Source organism: Carassius carassius, chromosome 11 (genome assembly GCF_963082965.1).
Source record: "Carassius carassius chromosome 11, fCarCar2.1, whole genome shotgun sequence".
NCBI classification, from domain to species: Eukaryota; Metazoa; Chordata; class Actinopteri; order Cypriniformes; family Cyprinidae; genus Carassius; species Carassius carassius.
The window spans coordinates 7,345,814-7,371,265 of NC_081765.1; the positions used below are offsets into that span (position 1 = coordinate 7,345,814).

The 25,452-nt window shown below is 36.9% G+C and overlaps 1 protein-coding gene across 2 annotated transcripts in view; it reads left to right on the top strand.

Annotated features, from left to right (window-relative positions):
* The window catches only part of LOC132152698 (ephrin type-A receptor 3-like), a 106,814-nt gene that overhangs the window by 62,850 nt on the left and 18,512 nt on the right, over positions 1-25,452 (top strand). For both annotated transcript variants that reach the window (XM_059561511.1, XM_059561510.1), the window contains exons 6-13: positions 2,541-2,665; positions 8,955-9,117; positions 11,196-11,298; positions 11,781-11,845; positions 12,823-12,948; positions 14,157-14,342; positions 18,515-18,576; positions 22,699-22,908. In XM_059561511.1, coding sequence (XP_059417494.1) covers positions 2,541-2,665; positions 8,955-9,117; positions 11,196-11,298; positions 11,781-11,845; positions 12,823-12,948; positions 14,157-14,342; positions 18,515-18,576; positions 22,699-22,908 — 1,040 coding nt within the window. The remainder of the gene's footprint in view (positions 1-2,540; positions 2,666-8,954; positions 9,118-11,195; positions 11,299-11,780; positions 11,846-12,822; positions 12,949-14,156; positions 14,343-18,514; positions 18,577-22,698; positions 22,909-25,452) is intronic.

The following is a 25,452-nucleotide window of genomic DNA, read 5'->3' on the forward strand; positions in this document are numbered from 1 at the left end:
GTATATCACACCCCTAAGCTGAATATTACAGAACAGTAAGTTCCCTTTTTTTCATGCAATTTTCATAGCTGAATATTCTTGCAATTTCCCACTTATAATCCTATGGTTCTTCTTCTGGAAGGTTTGTGGGAACTGATGATTTATTTTGGCTTTAAAACAGAGGTGATCTGTTCAGGAGAACGCCAAGAAATATACACCATAAACCTAGTGAACATCCTGTGGAAAGATCTGTTGCCACACAATTAGCTGTTCTCACAGGAAACACATAGGAGACTTGATTGACAATTGTTTTCAGTAGAGTTTGGCATTAGCATGTTGCTAAGCTAACAACTCAAAACTGAAATCCATCAACATACACAGTATTGAATCAAACTGTCAAATTCTTTGAACTATTTTATTCAAAATTAGCCATAGTTTTAATTATTTCATTCAGCCAGCTGCCAAGACACGATGTCTCATTTCTAAAATTACAATTTAAATCAATAAAGATTATTACAATTATACTGACAAATTAAAAAATATATAACATTTTTTTTATAAAATTGAAATGAAAACAAAATATAAAAGTAAAATCAAATATAAAAATGTTATCAAAAACTATTCAAACACATCAAAAGAGTACCTACAGTATGATGCCATAAAATGCTCCCTAAAAAGACTGCCCCCGTGTTTTAGAAACATAATCAGATTCTCTCACTTTGCTGTCACCTTCGTTCAGAAGGTTTGTAGGAACCAGTGATTTTCTTTAGATTTAAAGACAATGCTGATCTGGTCACGCTGAGATAGACAGTGTCAAATGAATCTGTTATCCAGACATTATAAATCATAACTTCCATAAACTGCGGCCTCTATAAAACTTCAATAATTCCTCCCTTATCAGAGTGCCGTAGGGCAGGGGCTGAAACTGAAACAGACTGAGCCCATCTGGATTCATTAACAAAGAGAAACAGACAAAAAGATAAAAAAGACAGAGTTCCAGGGGTAAAGAAGCATTTCAAGACTGTATAATCGTAATCAAGGAAAGTATGAACATTTGATAGAACAACATGTTTTTTCCTGTGGTCTAATAAAATTAAGAGACAGGCAAGTAAGATGCCTCTGTGGCCAGTGGAGCTCAAGAAAAAGAACTCAAGCACCAGGCTGAAGGAGAGAAGGACCTGACTTGAATTACCATCACAGATTGTGACCATGTGAAATGCCAGAGCGGAGGGTGAACGCGATTTCACCAAGTACAACATGTTCCTATATTTTTGGACAGTAATATTGTCACGTACTGGAACACAGGAGATGGAAGATCCAAGTGCAGTGTAGGTTTAATAGGGTTATCCAAAATCAGAGTCAAAACAAGCCGGGGTCGTAATCAAACATCAGTCCAAAACAGAAACAAACGAACGAACAAACGAACAGGAACAGGAACTCGAAGACTAAGAACGCGAGGACACTAGGTGATGGAAAGTAAGGACTCCATGCAGACAAACAGATAAGGACTGGTTAATATAGGGAGGATAATGACTAACAAGTGAAGACACCTGAGTGCAATTAACAGGAGTGCAATTACTGTGATGAAGGGACAAGGCTTTGTGGGAATTGTAGTGCCTACGGTGAGGTTCCTATGGGGAAGTGAGACCACTAGTGGAGACTCAGGGAAACAGAGACCAGACAGCGTGACAAATATTGATCCAGGAACATGTCTTACTTGCCAAAATCATGGCGACCGGAGACGTTGCGCTGGATGCCTGTAGCATACTTAGAGATGTGCAAAACTTTGAGACTAGTCGGAGGGTTATGTAAATGACTAGATTGCTAATCTATCTAAGGGATGCCCTGAATAATTAAGCTGGTTCACCAGACCTTGATCAAATGGTGGTGTTTACATAAGAAAACAGCTAGAAAGAGCACAGTGGAAGAGTTTTGAGACACATTTGTAAAATATACATTTAAGTTGTAAGACTGTCAGAAACAGTGTAAGGCATGAATGGCACAGTGAAGATCAACATAAGAAATGTTTCCTGAGCGGCAAATCAGCATATTAGAATGACTTCTGAAGGATCATGTGACACTGAAGACTGGAGTAATGATGCAAATTCAGCTTTGGTCACATTAATAAATAACAATTTATAATATATTCAAATAGGAAACAGTCATTTTTAGAAACTGGGTTACTGTTAAATGGATTACTTCATAATTGGGGGTCCTTGGCATCACAAAACCCTAAATTAATGAGCCAAGCTTTAAACTTATAGGTATTGACTTGACATGAAAGTGGCCACTGTTTGCAGGAACCAGCCATTGCCTGATTACACCAATTTGTCTTTCAGTTCCAACTTTCCCAACTTTTAAACTGGCCCCCAGTGAAGAGCAAACTCAATAAGGTCAACAGGAACCAGTTCACAGGATGCAAATTCTTGAATGAAAATGTCAGCTGAACTTCCCGTGACCTTAGGCTTTATGTGCTTGTAATACCATCACAGCCTGAGTAGAAACAGCTAATCCACTTTTTTTTTTCAATTTTGTGTGTTTCTCTCTCTTTCTCTGTGCAGCTCCATCTGCAGTGACCGTCATCAGGAAGGACCGAACATCCAGAAACAGCATCTCACTGTCATGGATGGAGCCAGAGAGACCCAATGGGATCATTTTGGACTATGAGGTCAAATACTATGAGAAGGTGGGAGCAGTTTAATTTTGAAACACTGTGGGCGTTCACTGCATTAACATTTTTATTTGAAGTCATCACTTTGCCCTTATATTTGGCATCATTAGCAATCTTGGTCCAGAGTGCACATTCATATACCTGGGAGCATTTCAAGTCATTAGTTGATGTGGCTTAATTTGATTGTTCGAGGTGAAATAGAGTCTGTCTGCTCAGCTAAGAGATGTTTGCCTGAAAATAAATTTTTAACCAATGTTACCTTAATTTTTGCTTTGGTTGAGTGAAACCTATTTCTTTTAGACAGGCCCTTCAGCCAACTAAACAGAATCTCTTCAGTGTTCACGTGTTTTTTTATTTTTTTATTTTTTACAAAGAAAACATAGTATATTTTATAAACTGTAATATAGTGTATTATATATCCAGTATAAACATACCATATAAATACTTAAAAATATTTTAAAAATATATATATATTTATTTAATAGGCTTTTTTGGTAGACCAAATTATATAATATATTATACAGTATAGTAATAATAACAGCAACAACAACAACAACATAATTATGACATTTTTTTAAATTGTCAGGCAGTAATTTAATTGTGGCAAATAAAAATAAAATAAAATAACATTTATCTACAATACTGAAAAAAAACAGAAACAATTTGATGGACTTCAGTTTAAATTGTGTCTGTTCATGTAGTTTTGTTTGGAGAGCTCTCTATCATTTCAGAGTCTGTCTTCTGCACAGATTTCTGTCCGTCTGTGCAGAAAGTACACAGGCAGTTTAGAGGAAACATTGCTTAGTACTCACTGACCAGGTCAGTTCATTTTAAGCCTTCTTAACAATTTGTGAAAGTGCCAGATGATCTCGGCTTTGGTCTTGCAACATTGGAGGCACTGATCTAAACACCACCTGCCCATTATAGCCCAAATAGTTTGACTATATGACCACACAGAGACACACATATTGAAACTGTAGACAGGATAGGATTCGGTTGTCTCCAAGGCATGGTTCATCTCCATCATGACAAAGAGGTCTTAAGTTCAAAATTGAAAGCTCATGCAAGTGTTTTAGACCAGCAGCTCATTTGATCCTGTACTCTTTACACTCCAAATACTAGGGCTGAGTGATACAGCAAAAAAAAAAAAAAAAAGATAGATAGATAGATTAATCCTTGTTAAAGTCTGGTCATATTCAAGCATCCTGCCCTCACATTGAACAAAATTTACAAAGAGTGACTGGTTTGTCCACGTTTTGCTTAGTTTTTGACTTTTTGAGGATAGTGGCTTAACTCTCTTGAGCCAGCATTTAAATTCAGTCTAAATATGCTGATAGCTCTTTTCCATCTGCTGGCAATGATAGAGTGTTGGTTAGATTTGTTGGATCCTGTGCTTCCTACAGAGGACCTTTGTGATGCGTCTTTCTGTGAGATCAGTGAGGCCCAAATCTCCGCCAGTGGAAATGCTTTCGCTCAGCCATAATCCCCTTATTTGCAAGCAAAAGGCAGCTCATAGCAGGCTATTTTCACCTTCTGGCACAGGTACACTCAAGGCTCCTGAAATCCTCCATGTCTCATTTGACCCTGGGTGGCACAGTGTTCCTTGTTCACAATGAAATCTAGTCCGTCTCTCCATTGATTCCTGTTTATTACACAATCTTATGAGGCACTGCTTCATCAGGCATAGCTGGAGTCACCAAAATCCTACACAAGTGGTGCTGCCATGTGGAAAAGCTAGGGACCCCCTCGGTAAGACCCTTGGTGCCCCTTGATGTAGGCTGGCAGAGGATAACAAGCCACCTTCACCCTCACAAAACACACACACACTGAGAAGGAAAGAGGGCCTGTCACAGTTGGTAAACCGTGATCTCTGGGTTTTGCACTTTGTGGGTGAAGTCTGTGTGTTACGCGTCAGCACTGATTAGTTTGTGGGCATCTCCGTTAACTGTCATCAGCAACAGCTGTCACTCATTGTGTGTTGTGTCTCAGTTTTGTATTGTCTCATTGTCTTCATTAAATCTCAATAACCTCGCACTTGCTTCCTGCCATTCCTTCACCCAGTCGTTACCGGGCCCCACAACTTATTACCGGATTCACTGACAAACGCAGACTTGAATATATAAACCTCATAAATAAGAGAGCCAGATCTGCTAAGTGACTTTTCAAAGAAAATGTGGCATCAACAGGCCAAGTTCAAAAACTCCATGATGTTTACACTACATAATGTTGTATAGTGCACAATCAAACAAACTGCGCTTAATGGATTCACAAAAGGGCATCTAGAAGCACGGTAACCCGAGTGATGCTGCTCCTGTGAGAAAGCCTCATCCAGTCCGGAGGTCTTAGAAGTCCATGTTGCTTTACTTAAAGTAAATCTCTTTTTGATTATACGCCAGGGGGGGAAATCCTCTCCTCTTTGTGTATATATATCAAATTAACAATGCTATGAGAGCGGAAAGAGCCTTACAATTCAAGCATCTCTAAATACTTGAGCACTCTGGCTCATGTTTCCCTGACGTTACAGCATTGCCAATCGCTTTCGTCTTTTTTGCAACACTCTAAAATTGACGTTATTGATGGGTAGAGCTTTTTAATGTTCTTCATGGAAGTGGAAATGGTACACATTTGTGATTATTTCATCCGTTTATCGTATTGATCTCGGAGCGTATTTGAGAATGTTTATTTCTCCTCCAGCTTGGATGGAAGGAATGCTTTGGAAAAGCCATTTCATATTTACAGAATTTATTCTTTAGCGGAAGGCTGTAAGCCCAGATTGCAATATTTAGACTGTCAAAGTAGAACATGACAAGCATATTAAATTCCACCAATAGCACACTTGTCGAAAAGTAACAATTGCACGCCTTGTCAAACCCCAGAGCTGGGAGGTGGCTGATGTGGACCTAGGACACATGGTAAGAATATACATTTTTTGCAGCAAAAATTTTGACACACCTGTGTATGATTTCCAGCTGATCACATGATGTCGTGAGCAGTGAATGGTGACAACCTGGGAAAAGATTTATGACTGGAACGGAGATGCATACAATATGATGCAAGGTATTGGTTTCGTCTTCCATGGCAGAGAGAATTTATATCCGAGGCCTCCTCAAACCATAAAACCTGATGCGCTCCATTTGTGGTTTTGCATTCAAAGTTTAGAGGTTTGAAATGGTTTCTTTGCTGCGTTCAGAAAAGGAGTAGAAATGATTGCCGTCGGATACAGATCAAATGTGATGTTTGCATTAGTCACTGGCTTTCCACTGGAGTCATATGTACGTTTCTTTCCATGATGGGTTTTGTCAGTCGATGTCCTACCGCATTTATAAAACTGCTATATATACAGATCTACAGATTAAATCTCTTTTTACAAACAGATGCTCACTGGTGACACTTATAGGCTCTTTGGGCTCCCCGGAAAAAGCTGTTTTGGATTAGTTTTTCATTCAAAAAGTGCTGTGAGTTGAGTCATATCACCTCGTTTCCAAAATATTGCTTCCAATTTAGGCTTCTAGGGCTGTATTGCAGAAACTTCCTATCTTAATTCTTGACTCAAGATTTAAAAAAGTTCTGTTTACTCAATGGAAATGGTTACTATACAGACAGGATTCAGAGTTAGGATGTTTCTATAATACAGCTTGTACATTATCATAAAACTTCCAAAGCTCAGCCGCATTAACAGATGTAAGTCCAACAAGACCATCTATAATCTAACAGAAACCCATGTTTTGTAATCATCACAGCACGTTCTGGCTCATTGTGAAAGGAAATGTGATAAAAAAATAAATAGATAAAAAACCTGCAATTCTGATCAAATATGGCCTTTCATTTATTTTGAATGCTGTAAGTAACATGTTCAGTTTAAACGAGCGGTCTGGTTTTGATTGTATAAGTCTGGTCAATGTCAAATATTATTACTTATGTGCTGAAATGTGTATTTAAGCAGTAAAGACGCATATTGCCTGTGCGTGTTTGTTGCCTTTATATTCCATATTTCTTTGGTTTAAAAATTTTTATATACATGTGAGGTCATATACAAACATTTGGGTGCACTTCACTTAAGATATATATATATATATATATCATAAATATCATTTTATATTTGAAATATATTTGATCAAAAACAAAGTAAAAACTGTTGTTAAATACTATTACAGTTTAAAATAGCTGTTTTCTATTTTAATATTTTGTTTTTGCAAAATGATTCCTTCAATGGCAAAACTGAATTGTCAGACGGTATTACTGTTTATATGCTGGTTTTGTGATCAAAATTTCTTATAATTATCAAAGTTGAAAACATTTGGGCTGCTTAATCATTTTGTGAAAAATGTAATACATTATTTGATTAAATTGGAAGTTCAAAAAAGTATATATATATATAAATTATTATTTTTTATTTTTATTTTTTTCTGAAAAACAAAAGCAGTGTTTTAACATTTTGAAAGCCTTGTTGCTTGTGTACTTGCCATCAAATCAGTGCAGCACTGTTCTAAATGTGGCTGCCCTATCATTGCTGTTTTATTTGTTTCAAAGAAATCCAGCTTATGTAACTATACACTGCTTCTCTCATCTAGTGGCCTCTGTCAATTATGTTCCATACCAGCGTGCATCAAAAATCCTATTAACGTGTAGTCTAGACATGAAACCCAACAGACCTTTAATCTGTTACATGTTTGCCAATACAAAAAATCTCATTTGCCATTAATTACTTCATCGTGGGAAATTTAATTACCTACAGTGAGGACAAGTGGGCTAATCTTAGAGGTCAGTGATGGAGCAAAATGCAAATGAACTTTTGAAGGTTTGCCGTAACACCTAGCCATGGCTGAAGAATGATAAGTTATATGAATGAATGTGTTGGATAGTACCGACAAATGAGTGTTCTCTCTGTTTGTGGGATGTTTTCCCTCTTTTCAGGACTTCTACAATAAATAACAGAATCCTCCGCTCTTTCTCATTTCACTTCTGCCTCTTTTTCCAGTAAGAGAAACATCTGGAAACAATGGTTTGAAAGCAAAGACACCCTATAAATCCTTTTTTTTTTTTTTTGTAGAGAGGATCAACGTACCACAGACATTTTTAGAAAAGCTATTCAAATTTGAAAAGAAGGTGGCAGTATATTAAGATGAGTTAGCACTGTCCCAAGCAGCCTTAGATGCTTCTGATGAGCATGCATTTTCCAGTCTGGCGGGACGTCCCTCTCCTGTCCGCTCGAAAGGTCACATGTCAGACAGCCGGATGTCTCTGTATGTCTCTAATGAGATATGATTTACTTCAAATGCTCACTATTCCTGTTTAAGACAAGGCTCTGTGTAAATGTCCTTAGGTCACTCTGAAGTCCATCTCAGTCCATATTAGTAACATTCCTGGGAAGATATATTTATGTCGGTGGTAATAATGCATCTCACTTTTTATAATCTATTCAAATCCATTTGGATAAAATCAAGTCCGGCCAATATTTTCTTATTCAATAGCCTGTACAACTCAGAAATATACTACTGTTGAAAAGAAATACTTGTAATTCAGAAAGAATTAACTAAAAATATATTAAAAAAATTAAAATAGTAAAATATGAACCAATTGCATTTTAAAACTGAAAAATGGTTAAATATGTTACACTGTATAATATTTCACAATATTACTGTTTTTACAAGGAAAGTCGTGGCCTAATGGTTAGAGAGTCGGACTCCCAATCGAAAGGTTGAGTTCGAGTCCTGGGCCGGCAGGAATTGTGGGTGGGGGGAGTGCATGTACAGTTCTCTCTCCACCTTCAATACCACGACTTAGGTGCCCTTGAGCAAGGCATCGAACCCCCAACTGCTCCCCGGGCGCTGCAGAATAAATGGCTGCCCACTGCTCCGGGTGTGTGCTCACAGTGTGTGTGTGTTCACTGCTCTGTGTGTGTGTGCATTTCGGATGGGTTAAATGCAGAGCACAAATTCTGAGTATGGGTCACCATACTTGGCTGAATGTCACTTCACTCACTTCACTTTAATATTTTTAAAGTCTCTAAGATTTATTTTTAAAACATTAAAAAATCTTACCGGTCCCAGATATTTATCAGTAGTGTACTTGAGATTATGAATTAAAATATGATGTGAAAAGCTTCTTCTATCCTTGTTCTTCCATATTTCTATGAAATATTGCATCATAATAACCAAAAAAAAAATTCATAAAAGGTGCATTTGAGTCACCATTAATCTGATTTATTAATCTGGCATTTATTTAGAAGGCTAAAGATGCTCAGATTTTTATGTTAAACTAAAACAAACATATCTCTGTTTCCCTCTTGCTTTGTTTCCTACAGCAGGAACAAGAGACGAGCTACACCATCCTGAGGTCAAAGGGCACAAACGTTACTCTGAACGGGCTAAAACCTGACACCACCTACCTGCTGCAGATCAGAGCGCGAACCGCAGCTGGATACGGCAGTAGCAGTCGCAAGTTTGAGTTTGAGACCAGTCCAGACTGTAAGCATTTACATACATACTTCTTGTCATTCTGTTGTCTGTCTAAAGTCACATTCCCTTGCTGTCACAACGCCAGATTGAGTTCATTCACAGCTGTGCAGCACAATGAACAATACAGACAAAGGCTCGCAATTCCCAGAGTATAAACCACTTGGTTAAAACGATACATGCAGCATCTTTTGTCCCATGATGGCAGGTGTTGTCTGAAGCTCTATTAAGCACTTAGACTGAGCATTTTGTTAACCCCTATGTTGTGGTGCAGCTTTGCTGAAGGCCTTTTTATCTAATGAAACAGTTATAGGAAATCAATGCATACTCATGTAATGAAATGACACTGTGAGTGGCTCTCCACAGGTTTCTGAGCACGATCAGCGAACTATAGGTGCCTCTGTATGTATAGCTTTTGTGAAATGTACCTCAGTATGCTACTGAGATCACCATTTATGCAGAAATGTTCTGAATATGGAATTATGTTTCTCATTCATCAGATATTCCATAAAGAAAGAAAATGTTTTATGAATAGAGATAAATATGTAGGTGTATAAATTGTGTCAAATAATCTGATGACTTGATTATTGAGTACTGGGATACAAAAGCTACAGATCTAAAAAAATATGCACATTTCCTAGGAATTATTTTGGATTAATCTTTTCAGCATCAGAGCTTATCATTTACATTGGCATGCAACCTCCTGTTGCTGCTTCTTTTTATCACAAAATGTGTTTTTCTTTGCCATCACTCAATACAGTATGTGTGAACAACATCTGATAAAAAAACAACTGTGCTGTCATGTCACATATTTATGATAAATATTTAAAAGCTAACATTCAGCTTTGCTTGAGAATACAAGATTGTTTCTAACTTACTGTCAGCTCCATCTACTGAAGAAAAACAGACATGTTGACGTTGTGAAAAAATAATAATTTGTCACATCACAAATGTTTTAGCTACAAATGGGAAATACTTATAATGTTGGAAATTGTCTAATAATTACAAATACTTCACTGTTTATGAGTGGACATATCATCCTTGTGACAGAAAATGTGCGCACAATTATTTGAAATTTAAATTCATTGTAAAAATCACCAGTCTGTGTGACTCTGTTAAACTCTTGGCAAGTCAAAGTAAAACGATTAAAAAGACCTTCAGGACCTTCATACACTTTAGCATATTAAAAAACTAAAAACTTATTACAGAACTCAAATATTCTGTCATTTCAATTGAAACTTACTGTACATGTCATGTATTAAAATATATTTGTAATTACACATTTATAATGATGAAGTTGCAATTTTAAATGTAATATCAAGTAACACACTACAGTTGAAGTAACATGTGTCAGTCAACACATCGCAATAAGTGTACTTTAAAGCATGACTAAGAAGTTAAAACATATCGATTTCAAAATGGAATTCAAATTCAAATTTTTCAATTTACAAGTTTACAAAGTGCAAAAGTATACTTAAGTGTGTTACAGTATAAACATTTATATGGCGTACTCTCTTTAAGTACACTTAGGTAGACTTTTATTTGATTAATATTATATTATCTGAAAGTACTTTTATTTTAAATATACTTTTAAAAATCGATAGCAAACTACAAATGCACACTCAATACAATTAAGCACACTTCTTTTTCACAAGAGGATATATAGTGCATTATTACATTACATTTATTCACTTAGCTGACGCTTTTATCCAAAGCAACTTACAATTGCCACATATGTCAGAGGTCGCACACCTCTGGAGCAACTAGGGGTTAAGTGTCTTGCTCAGGGACACATTGGTGTCTCACAGTGGATTCGAACCCGGGTCTCTCACACCAAAGACATGTGTCTTATCCACTGCGCTAGCACCACCCCATAAATTACATTTATGCATTTAGCAGACGCTTTTTTATCCAAAGCGACTTACAGTGCATTCAGGCTATCAATTTTTACATATGATGGGTTCCCGGGGAATCGAACCCCCAATCTTGCGCTTGATGATGCAGTGCTCTACCAATTGAGCTACAGGAACACTTATCTGTCCAATGTGAATTTAAAATCTCTCTTTATCTCTTTCTGTCTTTTCCCACAGCCTTTTCCATCTCCAGTGAGAACAGTCAGGTAGTGCTGATCGCTGTCTCCTCCGCCGTGGCCATCATCCTCCTCACTGTAGTGCTCTACATTGTGATAAGCAGGTCTGTCTGTCAGTCAAAGCACAGTCACACAGAGGTTTAAGTGTGCCCATCTTGAAGCTGTCACTTTGCTGTCTCAAGTCTCTCCACAGGACCCTTGATCTCCCACCCTTCAGATATGAAGTATGAAAATGTGTGCCCCTTCATGTCTGCTGCTTATATATAGTCGTAGACGATTCACTTGGCAGAAGCCGTGTTTTTTTTTTCCTGCCGAATGTAACGGGCACCGAAAGAGTCGAGTGTCATGTCATGCAGAAGGGCTGATTTTGGCAGTCGGCACCATTGAAAGAGTTCATGAATCTATGGCTTATTATAAGACCCCAGAACACTGTCATGCCTCATAGCAAAGCAAAACAGTCAAGTTGATCCTGGCTCTGACTTTTGTCTGTTCAGGTTTTAGTCACTTGTACATCGTTTAGAAAAGCAAAATGTTCCAGGTAAAGCCATTAAGAATAATTAACGCTTTTCATCACTTTAATTGACAGGTTTTGTAGATACAGCAAGTCCAAACATCCAGATGAAAAGAGGCTGCCCTTTGGCAACGGCCACTGTGAGTATATTTATACCTCAATAATTCTTCAGTCTTGCAAGTATTCAGGTTCTTTCCAAGTGTTTAATACTCAGTCCTTACAAATAGTTCAAATCAAAACAGAGTTTTGCTGTAGTATTTATTTTTAAATGTCAGACAGCCCACAAGAACCCAGTGACGGTGGAGGTTTTTATAATATCCCTTTGCTCCCGAGACACAGCAAGCCAGTTGTCCATATGCTACCATTTTTCACATTGGCAGAGGTATCAGGAAGGAAATTTAATGGAGGCCCACACAATTTCTCTTAGATTAACCTGCATGAGGTGCCCTGTAGGACTATAGCTTAGCTAACTGATTGGGTCTTCCATAATAGACCTATCCATCTTCAAACCCAGCAAATTGCATTTCTTGACAACCCTAGCTTCCTATACTTAAGATTCAAATCGACAACCTCTGCAACGAAATATGGTATTTTGTCGCAAAGCAAATGCTGCTCATAAATATCAGTATTTTTACAGTGCAAGACACTTTTTGCAAGGCAGTACTGTAAAAATATTCCTCACACATACTAATTTGAGTTTTTTTCTAACTTGCCAACCCAAAGCTTTATACTTCTGCAATCAAATCAATAAACACACAAACACATTTGAAGTTGTATAAATAATTTCAGTCTTAAAGTCAACATGAATTCAGAATTGACATTTATTATTTTTATTGCAGTGTTTATTATACATTTTGTAATAAATATGTAAATAAATGTTTCAATTGTAGTTGCAGAGATGCTGCTGTTAAACACATATCCAATGATGCTATAAAAAAATAGAAAAAAAAATCAGAGAGTCACAGCGAGCAAATTGCACCCATGAAGCACCGTAAATGACATAATCTAGTCGGTTTCCCCATACTCTCAAAACACTTAAATGTAATGCAAAATTTGCATTAAACCTACAATGAAGCATTGGTATTTCGTTCATCTTGTTTATTTTGTTTGATTTTAGTAAGACTGCCTGGCATCAAGACCTACGTGGACCCGCACACTTACGAAGACCCGAGTCAAGCCGTGCACGAATTCGCTAAGGAACTGGAAGCGTCCTGTATCGCCATCGACAAAGTGGTTGGGGCAGGTATGCGGCGTCATCCCTCACTCTTTGGTGCAATGAAACGAAGTTACCAGTCTGGGACCAAAATACTCTTGTAACAAACATGGCAGGTGGTGTAAATGAGAATGATTTAGCACCGCAGCTGGAGTTGTGTGGCTTTGAGATGGGGAAGTGCTCATCCTCACTGGCTCAATGCGTTTAATAGACTGCCTGCTGCCAGAGCAGAGGAGCATGGGTAAGCAGGACACGCCTCCGGCTGGGATATTATATTTCACCCCCCACAGCTCTCTCTCTCTCACTCCGCATCCCTGATGTCTTAAACAGCCAAGCACATATCAAGATAATGCCTTGTGATTCATGGCACTGTTATGCAGCAGTACACAGCAAATAAAGAAACTGTTCACTTTTGATGTACCACTGTAAAGTCAGCATACAAACAACAAGGGTCACGCCCTACAAATAAGCACATTCCCTGCTTCAGATGTCACTTCTATTGTAAATCTGCATTTTGCAGCTTTTATACACCTTGGCAAGCGATGCAAAAGTGCAGAAAGGGGTTGTTGTTTTTTAATTAGCTTGGAAAATGATCTATTAGCGTGGATTCGGTAGACCTTTAATTTGTCTGCATACTGTAGTTTATCAGAGTGATCACTGCTGAGGATTAAGCCAGGTTGATATTTAAGATGGTCAGCATCATCTGAACGCTGGCCAAGTCCAGCATGGCGACTGTTTAGACAGCTTGCAATTATTCCGGCTAACTTTTTCCAGACATCAAGCCTGGATTTCACCCATCTCTCTAAACTTGCATGGGAAATAAAGTAATTGCACGTCGAATTACGCAAACAGGACACGGCCCTGGCTTGGATGTTTGGGTGGTGATATCATCTGTACAAAAATGTCCATCCAAGACTCTGTCAGCATCATCCATTGTGGAGATCTGATCTCCTGCTGAGCACTTAGAGGTTTGCCTTACACCTGCGTACGTTGCCTAGAAATCAATTGAAGTGGGATCTGAAGCTGGATAAATCTCCAGTTCATTCCTATTGGATGTTTTGTCCCATCTTCCCAGAGATGACTTTATCTTGTTTTGTAGACAGACAAAGCTTAGGTGTAATTCTTAAATCTGACAACTCCAGTGAGGAGAGGTAATTAACATGGATGCAGTTTAATTAGAAATCAGTGCTTCTCATGCATGCTTCATTTTTTTTTCTAAAATAAGCGTCTCTCACCAGGGGAGTTTGGAGAGGTGTGCAGCGGGCGATTGAAGCTGCCGTCTAAGAAGGAGATCTGTGTGGCCATCAAGACGCTCAAAGCTGGATACACAGAGAAACAAAGGCGGGACTTCCTCGGTGAAGCGAGCATCATGGGACAGTTCGACCACCCCAACATCATCAGGTTGGAGGGTGTGGTCACACTCAGTAAGTTCCACTCCGCACTCAGTACACACACCTGTTTAAACTTTACTTCTGATACCATTTCTATTAGCCCATGTTAAAAGTAGAAAGCTGAGTGATTTATTGGTTTTTTTTGCTGTATGTTTATGAAAAGCATATGATAATTCTCAGGTGCTGTATGCTGAGTTGAATCCGTTCAGAAGATCCATGTATCATGTTTAGATTTGTTAGTTCAAAGCTCGTCCTTTTGGGAGTATCTCATATAAAACATTAGCTGTTTCCAGTTATGGAATATTAGTGGATGTCATAAAGTTGGCAAATCTTTTGCACACAAAGCCACTGTTTCATTGACCTCTCTCTTGTAACATTGGGCCAATGTCCAGCGTGAGAGACAATTCACACAGGGCTGTAAATCATGCAAGCTTGTAAATCTCCCTAGATCAGTTTCAATTGTGTTGCATGATCAAAGTGAAAAGCTCTAATCCATTCCACATTCCTCCTCAAGGGCTCAGTAGGGCTATTTTTCCTAATGATATAGGTGAAAATAGAAAAAAAAAATCTTCACACTTTACCTTATCTGACTTCAAACAGACTGCTAGTATTAAAGCTGTGGTATATTTAATTTTGCACGTTTTGGTCCATCTCGCGCACAGCCTTTAAAATTTCATATAATCCATTGATAGTGAGCACAGATGGATGTGTGCATTACCAAGTGGACCCAATGTATTTCGAATTTAAATGTTCAATCAGTTGCATGTGCACACAAAAATCAGGGTTTTCAGGAGTTTTGTTTGCATGTTCAAGCAATTAAACCACTAAATATAAATTGTCCGCAAATGCACTTTGCAATACATATAGTATCGGTCAATAGTTTGGAATAATTATGATTTTTTTTTTAAGGTTTTTGATCAAAATAAATAAAACAAAATAAATAAATGTAAACTGAAATAGCATTACACTTTTAAAGCACTACTTTAATTTTAAAATGCAATTCGTTACTGCGATGCACTCCAGTCACCTGTCATGAATTTTCAGAAATCAGTCTAATATGCTGAATACTGATCAAATAAATGCAGCCTTGGTGAGCATAAGACACTTAATGTTTCAAAAACATGTAAAATCGTAATTATTCCAAACTTTTGACATGTTGTGTATTGTTCAAAAGCACATGTTGAGGTAAATAAACAATATCTCATAATAGCATATTTTTATTTAAAAAAAAATAATTTATATACGTAATATAAAAAAAAAAAAAAAAAAAAAAATATATATATATATATATATATATATATATATATATATATATATATATATATATATATATATATATATATATATATATATATATATATATATATATATATATATATATATATATATATATATATATATATATATATATACACATACATACATTAAGTAAGTATTATTTAGTCTTTTTGTGATTCATTGAGGCTTTAATAAATCCTCACATATTTACTTAGTACTGTTCCTGGCCAAGTTTTGCTTCATTCTGCTTAAAGTAGTTTTCTGAAAGGAATGTAACAGTTTCCTTTCATGTGCATAATTCCTCATAAAATGAGGATTATGTTGGTTCTTAACTGTAAATAATGGTGAAACTTCATTGTAAATGAATGTCATTTGTGACTGTTGCTGGGGAAGAACGACCCTGTGTAATGTGTGTGTGTGTGTGTGTGTGTGTGTGTGTGTCTGTGTGTGTCTGTGTGTGTGTGTGTGTGTGTGTGTGTGTGTGTGTGTGTGTGTGTGTGTGTGTGTGTGTGTGTGTGTGTGTGTGTTTGTGTGTGTGTTTAGAGAGGTGGTGCACTTTGCGCGTGATTGAAAGTAAGTCTGCAGTGTAGAGTTTGGCCCGTGGGGCCAGGAGAGGTTGGCATGTTTCATCTGTACCTCTGACGTGATGTGATTTATTAACTCTGCCCTATTAATTTTTAATAATCCAGAGACTTTCACACCCCATTTAACCTGCTGCTTTTGGCCCTGCATTAGGCAAAATATTAGCGGAGCTGTGATTGCTGCTTCGCTGAGATGAAGGGGCCAGGTTTCTGATTATGAGCGGGATTCCAGGATCAAAAGTTTAGAGGAGAGACGTGCGGTTTAAGGAGGAGGGATTTTTTTTTTTTTTTTTTTGCTATCAGAAACCATAAAACAACTCAGCTGACATCTAAAGACCAGTACATTACAGTTTGGGTAATGATTTAACTGTGCGCAGAGAAACATTTTACCAAAAATAATAATAATAATAATAAAATCTATTGTTTTCCAATAAATATTTGGATATCATTAAAACAATATATATTTATTTATTCTCTATTTGTTTTTTGTTTTGGTTTGCTTTTTTTGTTGTTGTTTATTTATTTATTTTTTGGTAAATAGAGTTTAAGCCAATGCACTTTGTAGGATTTATGGTTTAAAAAATGTTATTAAAAATCTTTAAATTAAAAACACATTTTTTATATATTTTCCATTGGTGTAAGAAAAAACAACTTAGTTCTGGATATACTCTCTAAACACTCTAATATTTTGTATAGCTTAGTCTCATTGTTTTATACAAAGTAAATTTATATCATTTTAAGATGCAAATAAAATAAATAAATAAATATATTTGCAGTGTTAATACCACTCTTTGGAATAAATGACTTGATGACAGCAAGACTGTTGTTACAGCATATTCATGTGTTGTGCAGTGTTGCTCTTCTGCACTCATTTTAATTGCATGTTTCATAAATCTCATTCATCACAGTGCCGTGCTGTCTGCTGTTGGGATGCAGGGAAGAAAAAAAGACTAAATTAAGACTACTGCACATACATATAATGACAACATGGACTGGCCATCAGGTTATTATTGATATAAATTCGTTTTACATGCAGGCTTTGAAATAAGGCGCAGATAAAGTGCAGATGATAAAAGTAGTGTTTTCTAGTGGCAGGATGGAGAAAATAAAGCTGTCAGACAGTGACAGTTGACCTTGTGGTCTTTCCAAGTTCAGGCCAAGACTCTTTTCATCCTGCAGGAAACTCTTATTTAGGTGAAGTCACAGTAAGTCATGGTTATGATTGCTGACCCGCTGTGTCAGAGGTGCACCTCTGCTCCGATTGCCCCACTCTTGTTATGTGCTTCAGATAATGTCTGTGATGTGTTGAAAACATGGTGTGTAGCCATCAACCTGATCTATTCACCCTCTCAAGCTCTATACAAAAAATAAAAATCAGTTGCTTAACCCGGAGCCTTTTATAACACCCACATGTGGCAGCGGGTGCACTATAAGAGTGCATCTCATGAAACCTGCCAGGAACTCAGCCCAGAAACAAATTGTGTTTTAAATTATATTTTGCTTGAAATAGACAGACGTCATGACATTTTGATGGCAATTAAGCATATAAATGTATGCTTATTGGGGAAAGTTACTTTTAAAAGTAATGCATTACAATATACTACAGTACTTACAGTAGTTACTTTTTATGGAAAGTAATGCGTTACATTACCGTTGTGTTAATTTTGCATTACTTTTTAAATATGAGCAGGGCTTGATTGTTTTTAATATAAGAAGTTATATTTATAGCAAATGTAAAAGCTCTTTCACACCAAAAAGTGTAATGAATAGACCTCAGGCTGAAGGAAAATAAATTCACGTCTGTACTGTAGAAAACAGGAGAAGAACACTCTTCTGTAATTAAAAAAAAAAAACAATGTAGCACAATTCTCACGTCATCCAAAGTCATTTTTGCATATTAGTATGGTTGAACTGGATCATCAAAGGTCAGCAGCAAAGACATAATACATTTGTGTTATTTAACATTTAATTATTGCAGGTTTGCGTCATATTCTGAGTTTGCATTTCGCTTTTAAACATGCTTAGTTGTCTTGAAATAGTGCAAAAAATGTCTTGACAGGTTTCATAAATCTCCTCTTGACGTATAACTTTGTAAGTCATCATGCTGAGCATATATATCTAAATTCAAGGGTCAAACTTATCCATGCCTTTGAATGTATTATATTTTTCTCTTGAAAACTCTGTCTTTGAAGATGTTTTCTTTTGTCCAGCATAAACTCATTAGTTTGCAAATTGGGTAATTCAGCCTTCCAGGAGACATGACACCATTGCAGCAAAGCACAGCTCAATTTTGCCACATCTTTTCTCGATTAGATTGAGACATGTCTGAATTTTCTCTCTCCTTAGGTAAACCTGTGATGATAGTGACCGAGTACATGGAGAACGGCTCTTTGGACGGCTTCCTGCGAGTGAGTGTGACATACTGAGCACATTTAATGAGACACCATTATGTATGATCATAGGAAAGGCACAGAGGGCTCATCTTAAAATCATTTAAAACCCATCTGCATCTTAGCTTCTCCTGCTTCCTCTCACAGTACCTGCTTATCACAGCATGTCTGAAATTCTCCCAAGCTCTCTGAACATTTAATTCTCATTTATACAAACAGACACAAATTGCTTTCCGCTGGTTCACCTATGTCTCTATTTGCTGCGGAGAGATTAGACTTTTTTTTGACGGTGCCTTTGTGTTCGCAACGTCGCCCAAATTCATCACATTCATATTCGCAGCTGAGGTCTCTTTAAATAGACACTGACACTACCTGTGTTTCAAATGTTTTGTCGTGTCAGAATTTCACTTGAGCTTATATCTGCACTGGCCTCAGTCTCTCAAGCAGAACAGAACAGGGTTGTTTTTAGAAGAAATGCTCATTGAGAGAGCGGATTCGCTCGTGTGCAGACCCAAGCAGCACTGTGGAGACTGGCGCGCCGCCTGCCAGCCCGACCGTGCCAGTTGAACAGACTGGGCATGCTCTGTCCTTCAGACGACTTCCTCTTTGCCCATTGCTTGCACTACGAAAATAAACAAGCAAACAACAGGCTGTGGGACGGCCCATCTGAAGAGTGCTGATAAATGCGCTAATGAGCTCATTAAATGGGTCAGCTTAACCTTTGGCTGTGGCCGTCCTGCCTTGGCTCTAATACACCTGACATATGAATTTATCAGCCCTGTGTCATTTTTTAACAGTTTACCACCAGCAGCACTTGCCAGACAATCTGCTATTTGGAGAAAACAAAATGAACATGCCAGATTCGATGCACTGGATGGACATTCGCATTCATAAAAATATTTTTTGTTTTGTTCAGCAGTGAATTTATTGAGAGTTGAACAAAGGGGTCCAATGTAGAGTTTTATAATGTCCAGTGGTTTAGACTTGGGTACTACAATGAATGATAAATATACAGTGTGATTGTTGTGTGCAACATTCACAGTTGAGAAATTCACTTCTAACCATGATATGCAAACCTTTTAAGACCTTATTGAATTACAATAAGCTGTGGCCTGATATGGAAGCCACGATTTGATGTGTTTTCAACTTGTTGTTTTTTTTTTAATTGTGGAATTTCTAGTGGAGATCTACATTACCCATAATTCTGAAGAGCGCTCTACCAATCAGAGAAGTCACTGTTACCATGGAAACACAGCACTGACCGCCCATTTCTGTGAAGCTTATATACAGTATTTGTATACACTACTTTAAAAAAAAAAAAAAAAAAAAACCTCACCAAGGATGGATTTAGTGATCACAAATACAGTATAAACACTAAAATTGTGAAATATTATTAAGTTAAGATAACTGTTTTCTATTTTAGGATATTGAAAATATTGTAATAGAAGTCCTTTGTTATATTATTATTTTTGATCAATTTATGATCAATATAATGCATTACTGATATTATATATATATATATATATATATACTAATTTCTTAAAAATAAATCCTACTAATTTTCATTGGTAGAGTATATTCAGAATATTTTATAATAAACTTTATATACATATTTTGTATTTGTAATCACTGACTTACAAAGTCTTATTATTGACAATAATTTAGGTACACATACTTTATACACATATTTTAATTATTTTATGCCCATTCAAAATGTAATTGTTGTAATTCCTGTTAGAACGTATGTAAAAAAAAAAAAAAAAAAAAAAATACTTCAAGAATCCAGGCAAAGGAAAAAGTGTACACTAGCATCTCTACTAAAATGAGTATGTGGAGGCAGGTGATTTAAACAATCAGAGCAAACAGGGCGTGGAGTTAGCAGAACCTATACATGTGTCTGCACAGGATCCCACTCCCAGAACTGAGTGAAAAGTTGCAGTGTTCTGCAGCAATTTCCTGCGCACTGCAGCCTGGCCTGCACTTTATCAAAGAGATCTGTCGTCCTCCCTCCAACGCATTTCCTCACCACTGCTCATGTCACTATTATTAGCAAGCCTTTGAACCTCTCTGAGCTCCTTTCTCTTCCAGGTGGTCCAGGGTTTATTTTCATCCCAACTTAGTTTGTATGCAGTACATAAACACTTATGTCCTTCCAGACCTGTTTGAGTTTCTTTGTTCCATGGAACACAAAAGCAGACAGTTTTGGAGGATGTGCAGTCATCCAGTCAGAAATGGAGCAGTCAAGTTCAGGCTCACCAAGGATCCTGAAAGTCATTCATATGACCCATGCAGTATATTTTAAGTCTTTTGAAATAATAAGTATGAATGATGTGATTCACTGAAGCATCTTGACATCTGCCTTAGCTTTTCTTGGTGAGTTTTTGAAAGTTTATGAGAGAACAGAATATGTGAATAAATCATTCAGACCACATTTCTGAAACAAATCAATCAAATGGATCAAATAAAAAAAATAATAATAATAATCAGACTTCAACTATTTGTCCACAACTTGCATATTCTCACGCTTTCACAGAGTTGGATATCAATTTAAGCAGTTAATAGCAACTTAAATTTTCTAATATATCTATTTTTCTCATCTTTAGTTTTATTCTCCATAGTATTTTATAGTGCTTTGACTTCCTTTCGGATGCTTGAATGCACCATGTTATATCAAGGTTATGAACTTTAACTAAAACTAAAGCCACTGAAAAAATCCTTACTTTAAATAAAATAAACATTAAATGGATAGTTCACCCAAAAATGAAAATGTGATGTTTATCTGCTTACACCCAGGGCAATCAAGCCCTGATGTAGGTAAATTTGTTTCTTCAATAGAAAACAAAAGGAGATTTTTTAACTCAAACCATCGCAGTCTGTCAGTCATATAATGTAAGTGGATGGGAGTCACGGTTTTGAGAGTCATAAAAAATACACAAACAAAACCAAATTAAACCCTGTGGCTCGTGATGATACACTGATGTGTAAAGACACTAAACAATCAGTCTGTGCAAGAAACTGAACAGTATTTATATTGTTTTTTTTTACCACAATGTCTAAACTGTCCTGAGCCTCTTCTTTTTCAGCTTGTGCCTGAGGCATCTTCTTCTTCTTGCTTTATAGCGGATCGCAGACTTATAATTGCATTAATGCCACCTATCTCTCAGATGGACCATTGACAATCTATCTACATCTACAATCGCAATTGGGAGTGTCAATGGTCCATTTGAGAGATAGGTGGAGGTAATGCACTTATAAGTCTGCAATCCGCTGTAAAAAATAAAATAAAAAATAAATACTATATAGGCATATTATAAAAATAAATACATAACAAATTAAAAACACTAAATAAAGTTAATAAAAGTTTAATAAAATGATACAAATTACATTGAAATATTCACAAAATTTAAATATTAATTCAAAGTATAGAAAATTTGTAATAGTAAAACATTGATGATAAAATAAAGCATGGTTTGCATTTATTTTATCTGCTCTGAAGAGAATCATCAGTACAGTCTTCAAAATTCTGCCTTTTATGTTTTATGGAAGAAATAAAATCAAACCAAATTTGGAACGACTACATGAAGATGAGTAAAAGCATTTTTGGCATAACTATTGCTATAAGACTGCTGTTTTGATATAGAAATGCATTTCTCCAGAGCTCCCTGACAAATCAATGCTATCTCACTCATCCCGCCAGTCTCTCTATCTCCTGCTGAAGCACTTCCTCCCCTGGTGTTTATCTTTAAGTCCTAAGCATATCGTTCTTCATATAACAGGCCTATTCACACGCACCAGTGTAAACACTGCGAGCCTGCCAGTGGACTTCAGTTCAGATATGCAGTCAGCTTTTGTGCATCCTATTTATATTCTTCAACACGTTGCTGCACACCATGGATTGAACCAGAAAAGACAGTGAAACGCTCCTATTTATTAAGTCAAAGATCTGCTTCTCTCAACAACATAATTTCATGAGTGGTTTTGAGTTAGCTCATTACAGATGACTTCAGAAATGTCAGGCAGTATTTTGAGATATGAGTCAACAATGTTCCATTGTGTTTTAGAACCCATAGCATGACTTATGTTTATACAGTATATACAAAACGCTGTATTTGACTTTTCCCTTCTTCCCGTCTCTGTCAGAAACACGACGCCCAGTTCACAGTGATTCAGCTGGTGGGCATGCTACGTGGCATCGCATCTGGTATGAAGTATCTGTCGGATATGGGTTACGTGCACAGAGATTTGGCCGCTCGGAACATCCTGGTCAACAGCAACCTGGTGTGCAAAGTGTCAGACTTCGGCTTGTCCAGAGTGCTGGAGGACGACCCAGAAGCTGCCTACACTACAAGAGTAAGTCAACACTAACACAAGCAAATGAGATGTTGCTTGTCCATGCTGACTTTGTCATACAGCAGAGAGTTAAATGAGTTTAGAAGAAATTCAGAAGGAATTTAAAGGGAAATGCTATAAAATTATTAGTACTGTATACCTCATATAAAAACATTATTTGTATATACAATAATACTTCAACTTGACATTTTTTCGTAGTTTGAATAAGTTACAGCCGCCTTCTCGGCTATTTCAAAGGATAGGTCTAATGAATTCATTTATCTCATTGATTTAAAGCTGTTTTTAAGTTGAGAGGATAGAGGGATGTATACGTATATGCTGCCTTACAAAACTTTGATAATTAGTAATCCGAACAGCCTTGGCGTGACAAGAGGGACCATGACCATAAAAACAAACTCACCAACAGTGGTTACAAGAACAAAGCTAGACAAAGGACAATGAAACGTGAGGGCTATATCTATCAAACAGAAGGGTCACCAGATACAGTCCAACCAATGAGAATGTGATACACACAACAAGGCGACCAATAGGTGAGTTTGACTTGAAGCAGTGCTGCGCAGATCGATCAGTGACATCAAAGCACCGCGAGAGCGTTTTGAAAGTATAAGGATCGTCTGCTCTCATAGTATTTTGATGTCATACAGCAGCAAGGCAGGAACCAAGACTAGAAAATACAAAATAAAGTACTAAGAAAAACTAAACAAGAAACAAAACTCGAAACCAACAGCAGTATTGGGTAAGTTACTTAAAAAAGTAATTAATTACTAATTACTAATTGCAACATCAATATTGTCTTTAAATTAATTTTACTATTACTCTGCCTGAAAAGTAACTTAATCAATATGTAACTTAATTATTTGAATCGTTATTTACTTACTAAAATCCCTATAAACTTTGATGCATAGAAATGAAACTCTTAATTCAGTCAGTTTGAGTTAAATGTGTAATAGGTTAGCCTTTTAGCTTAAAAACAACAGTAGTACTTAGGCATTTTAATAATAAAAATAAAAAAATACCTTCTTTGGTTAACAAATAGAATTACTCTGCAAAATATCTGAATAACAAAAAAGCTTAAGAAAAGTAAAGTTTTAAGTAACTTTTATATGTGCTTCTTAAGATGAAACTACGGAACTGACATATTGGAACTGAGTTTGACTCCTAACCCTAAGGTTGAGGGTTCGGACAGACATTTTCTGTGTTCACATAGCAAACAAAGTTGCTCCAAGGTTTAAATATGTTAACTGTTTTCACTTAGAACATGTTTTATTGCTTTATCCGCAAGCCTCAAACCGAAGGTTTTCTCTCAGCCGTGATTAGACCCAGACGCATTCTGTGCTGATTCTGTTGAATGATTTTAAACATGGTAAAATGTGTTAATTAAACAGGGCTGAGAAGACTAGACTCTTTTTCACAGAAGATAAATGTTATGTGTAAAACATATGAATGATCAGTTTCCCAATTCTGCAGAAACCTACAGAACAAATTCCACATGGGCCAGACCATGGTTGGCCAACGCAGCTCACTGTCTCCTCTAAGCCGGCATGTCTGAACTTCATTCCCTGGGATTAATAACCATATTCTCCACTCTCATTCTTAAGAGCAGCATCCATTATCAGAAGAAATAACTAATGCAAAAATACACTTAGCCTCAGGCATAAATCCAGAGCATGTGAGGCTTTAAAAGATATTGCTGCTTAAATTACCAATACAAGTGTCACCTAACATAAGTGTTACACTGATTTGTGGCATATGCTGGGGAGGGGAAGGCCAACATGTTATTAGTTAGATAAACCCAAATTTGTTGGGTTTTCCTTTTCTCTGACAGCCAACGTAAATGTATGTTTTCACCATTACAACTAGACCCCCCACCGCATCATTGTGCGGCTACGAGAACCTCGAACCCACAAGAATGCTGGTAGCTGTCACCTCCCCCTTCTATTAAACCTAAAGGATACATTGTGTCACATTTTACATTCATTAGCAGTGATCTTGCAGGTCCTGTTTGTGCTCAATGGGGAGCCCTGCGCACAAGTGGGTTTATTTTTTAAAGGCCTTGTGTTTGGAGAATGTGGGGTAGAAATTGTGTGACTTGGCCAGGTTGCTGGTTGGCTTTGGCTCTACCTTGTTCTCTCTCAGTCTGCCTCCTTCATGAAGGTTGAGTGTAGAGTTACCCCAGCAGTCGATCTGGGTAAATACAACACAGATCCTCAGAGAGAGAGAGAGAGAGAGAGAGGACCTGAGGAATGAGGACAGGGTCGATGAAGGTGGTGCTGTACCACTAACCAAGAGCAAAGACAGAATAAGTGGAGGAACTGGACAACTCATAGTAAGATAAATAAAAAAATTGTAACACTCATTATGGTGGTTTCAGGAATTCCTGCTTTTATAGTTCAAAAAGCTAACTGATTCTTTGAATTAGTTGTTTTTATGCCTTAAAGGGATAGTTCACCCAAAAATTAACATCCTGCCATGTTAGTCACCTGCATGTAGTTCCAAACATTCATTCATCTTTGAAACACAAATGAAGATATTTTTAATGAGACC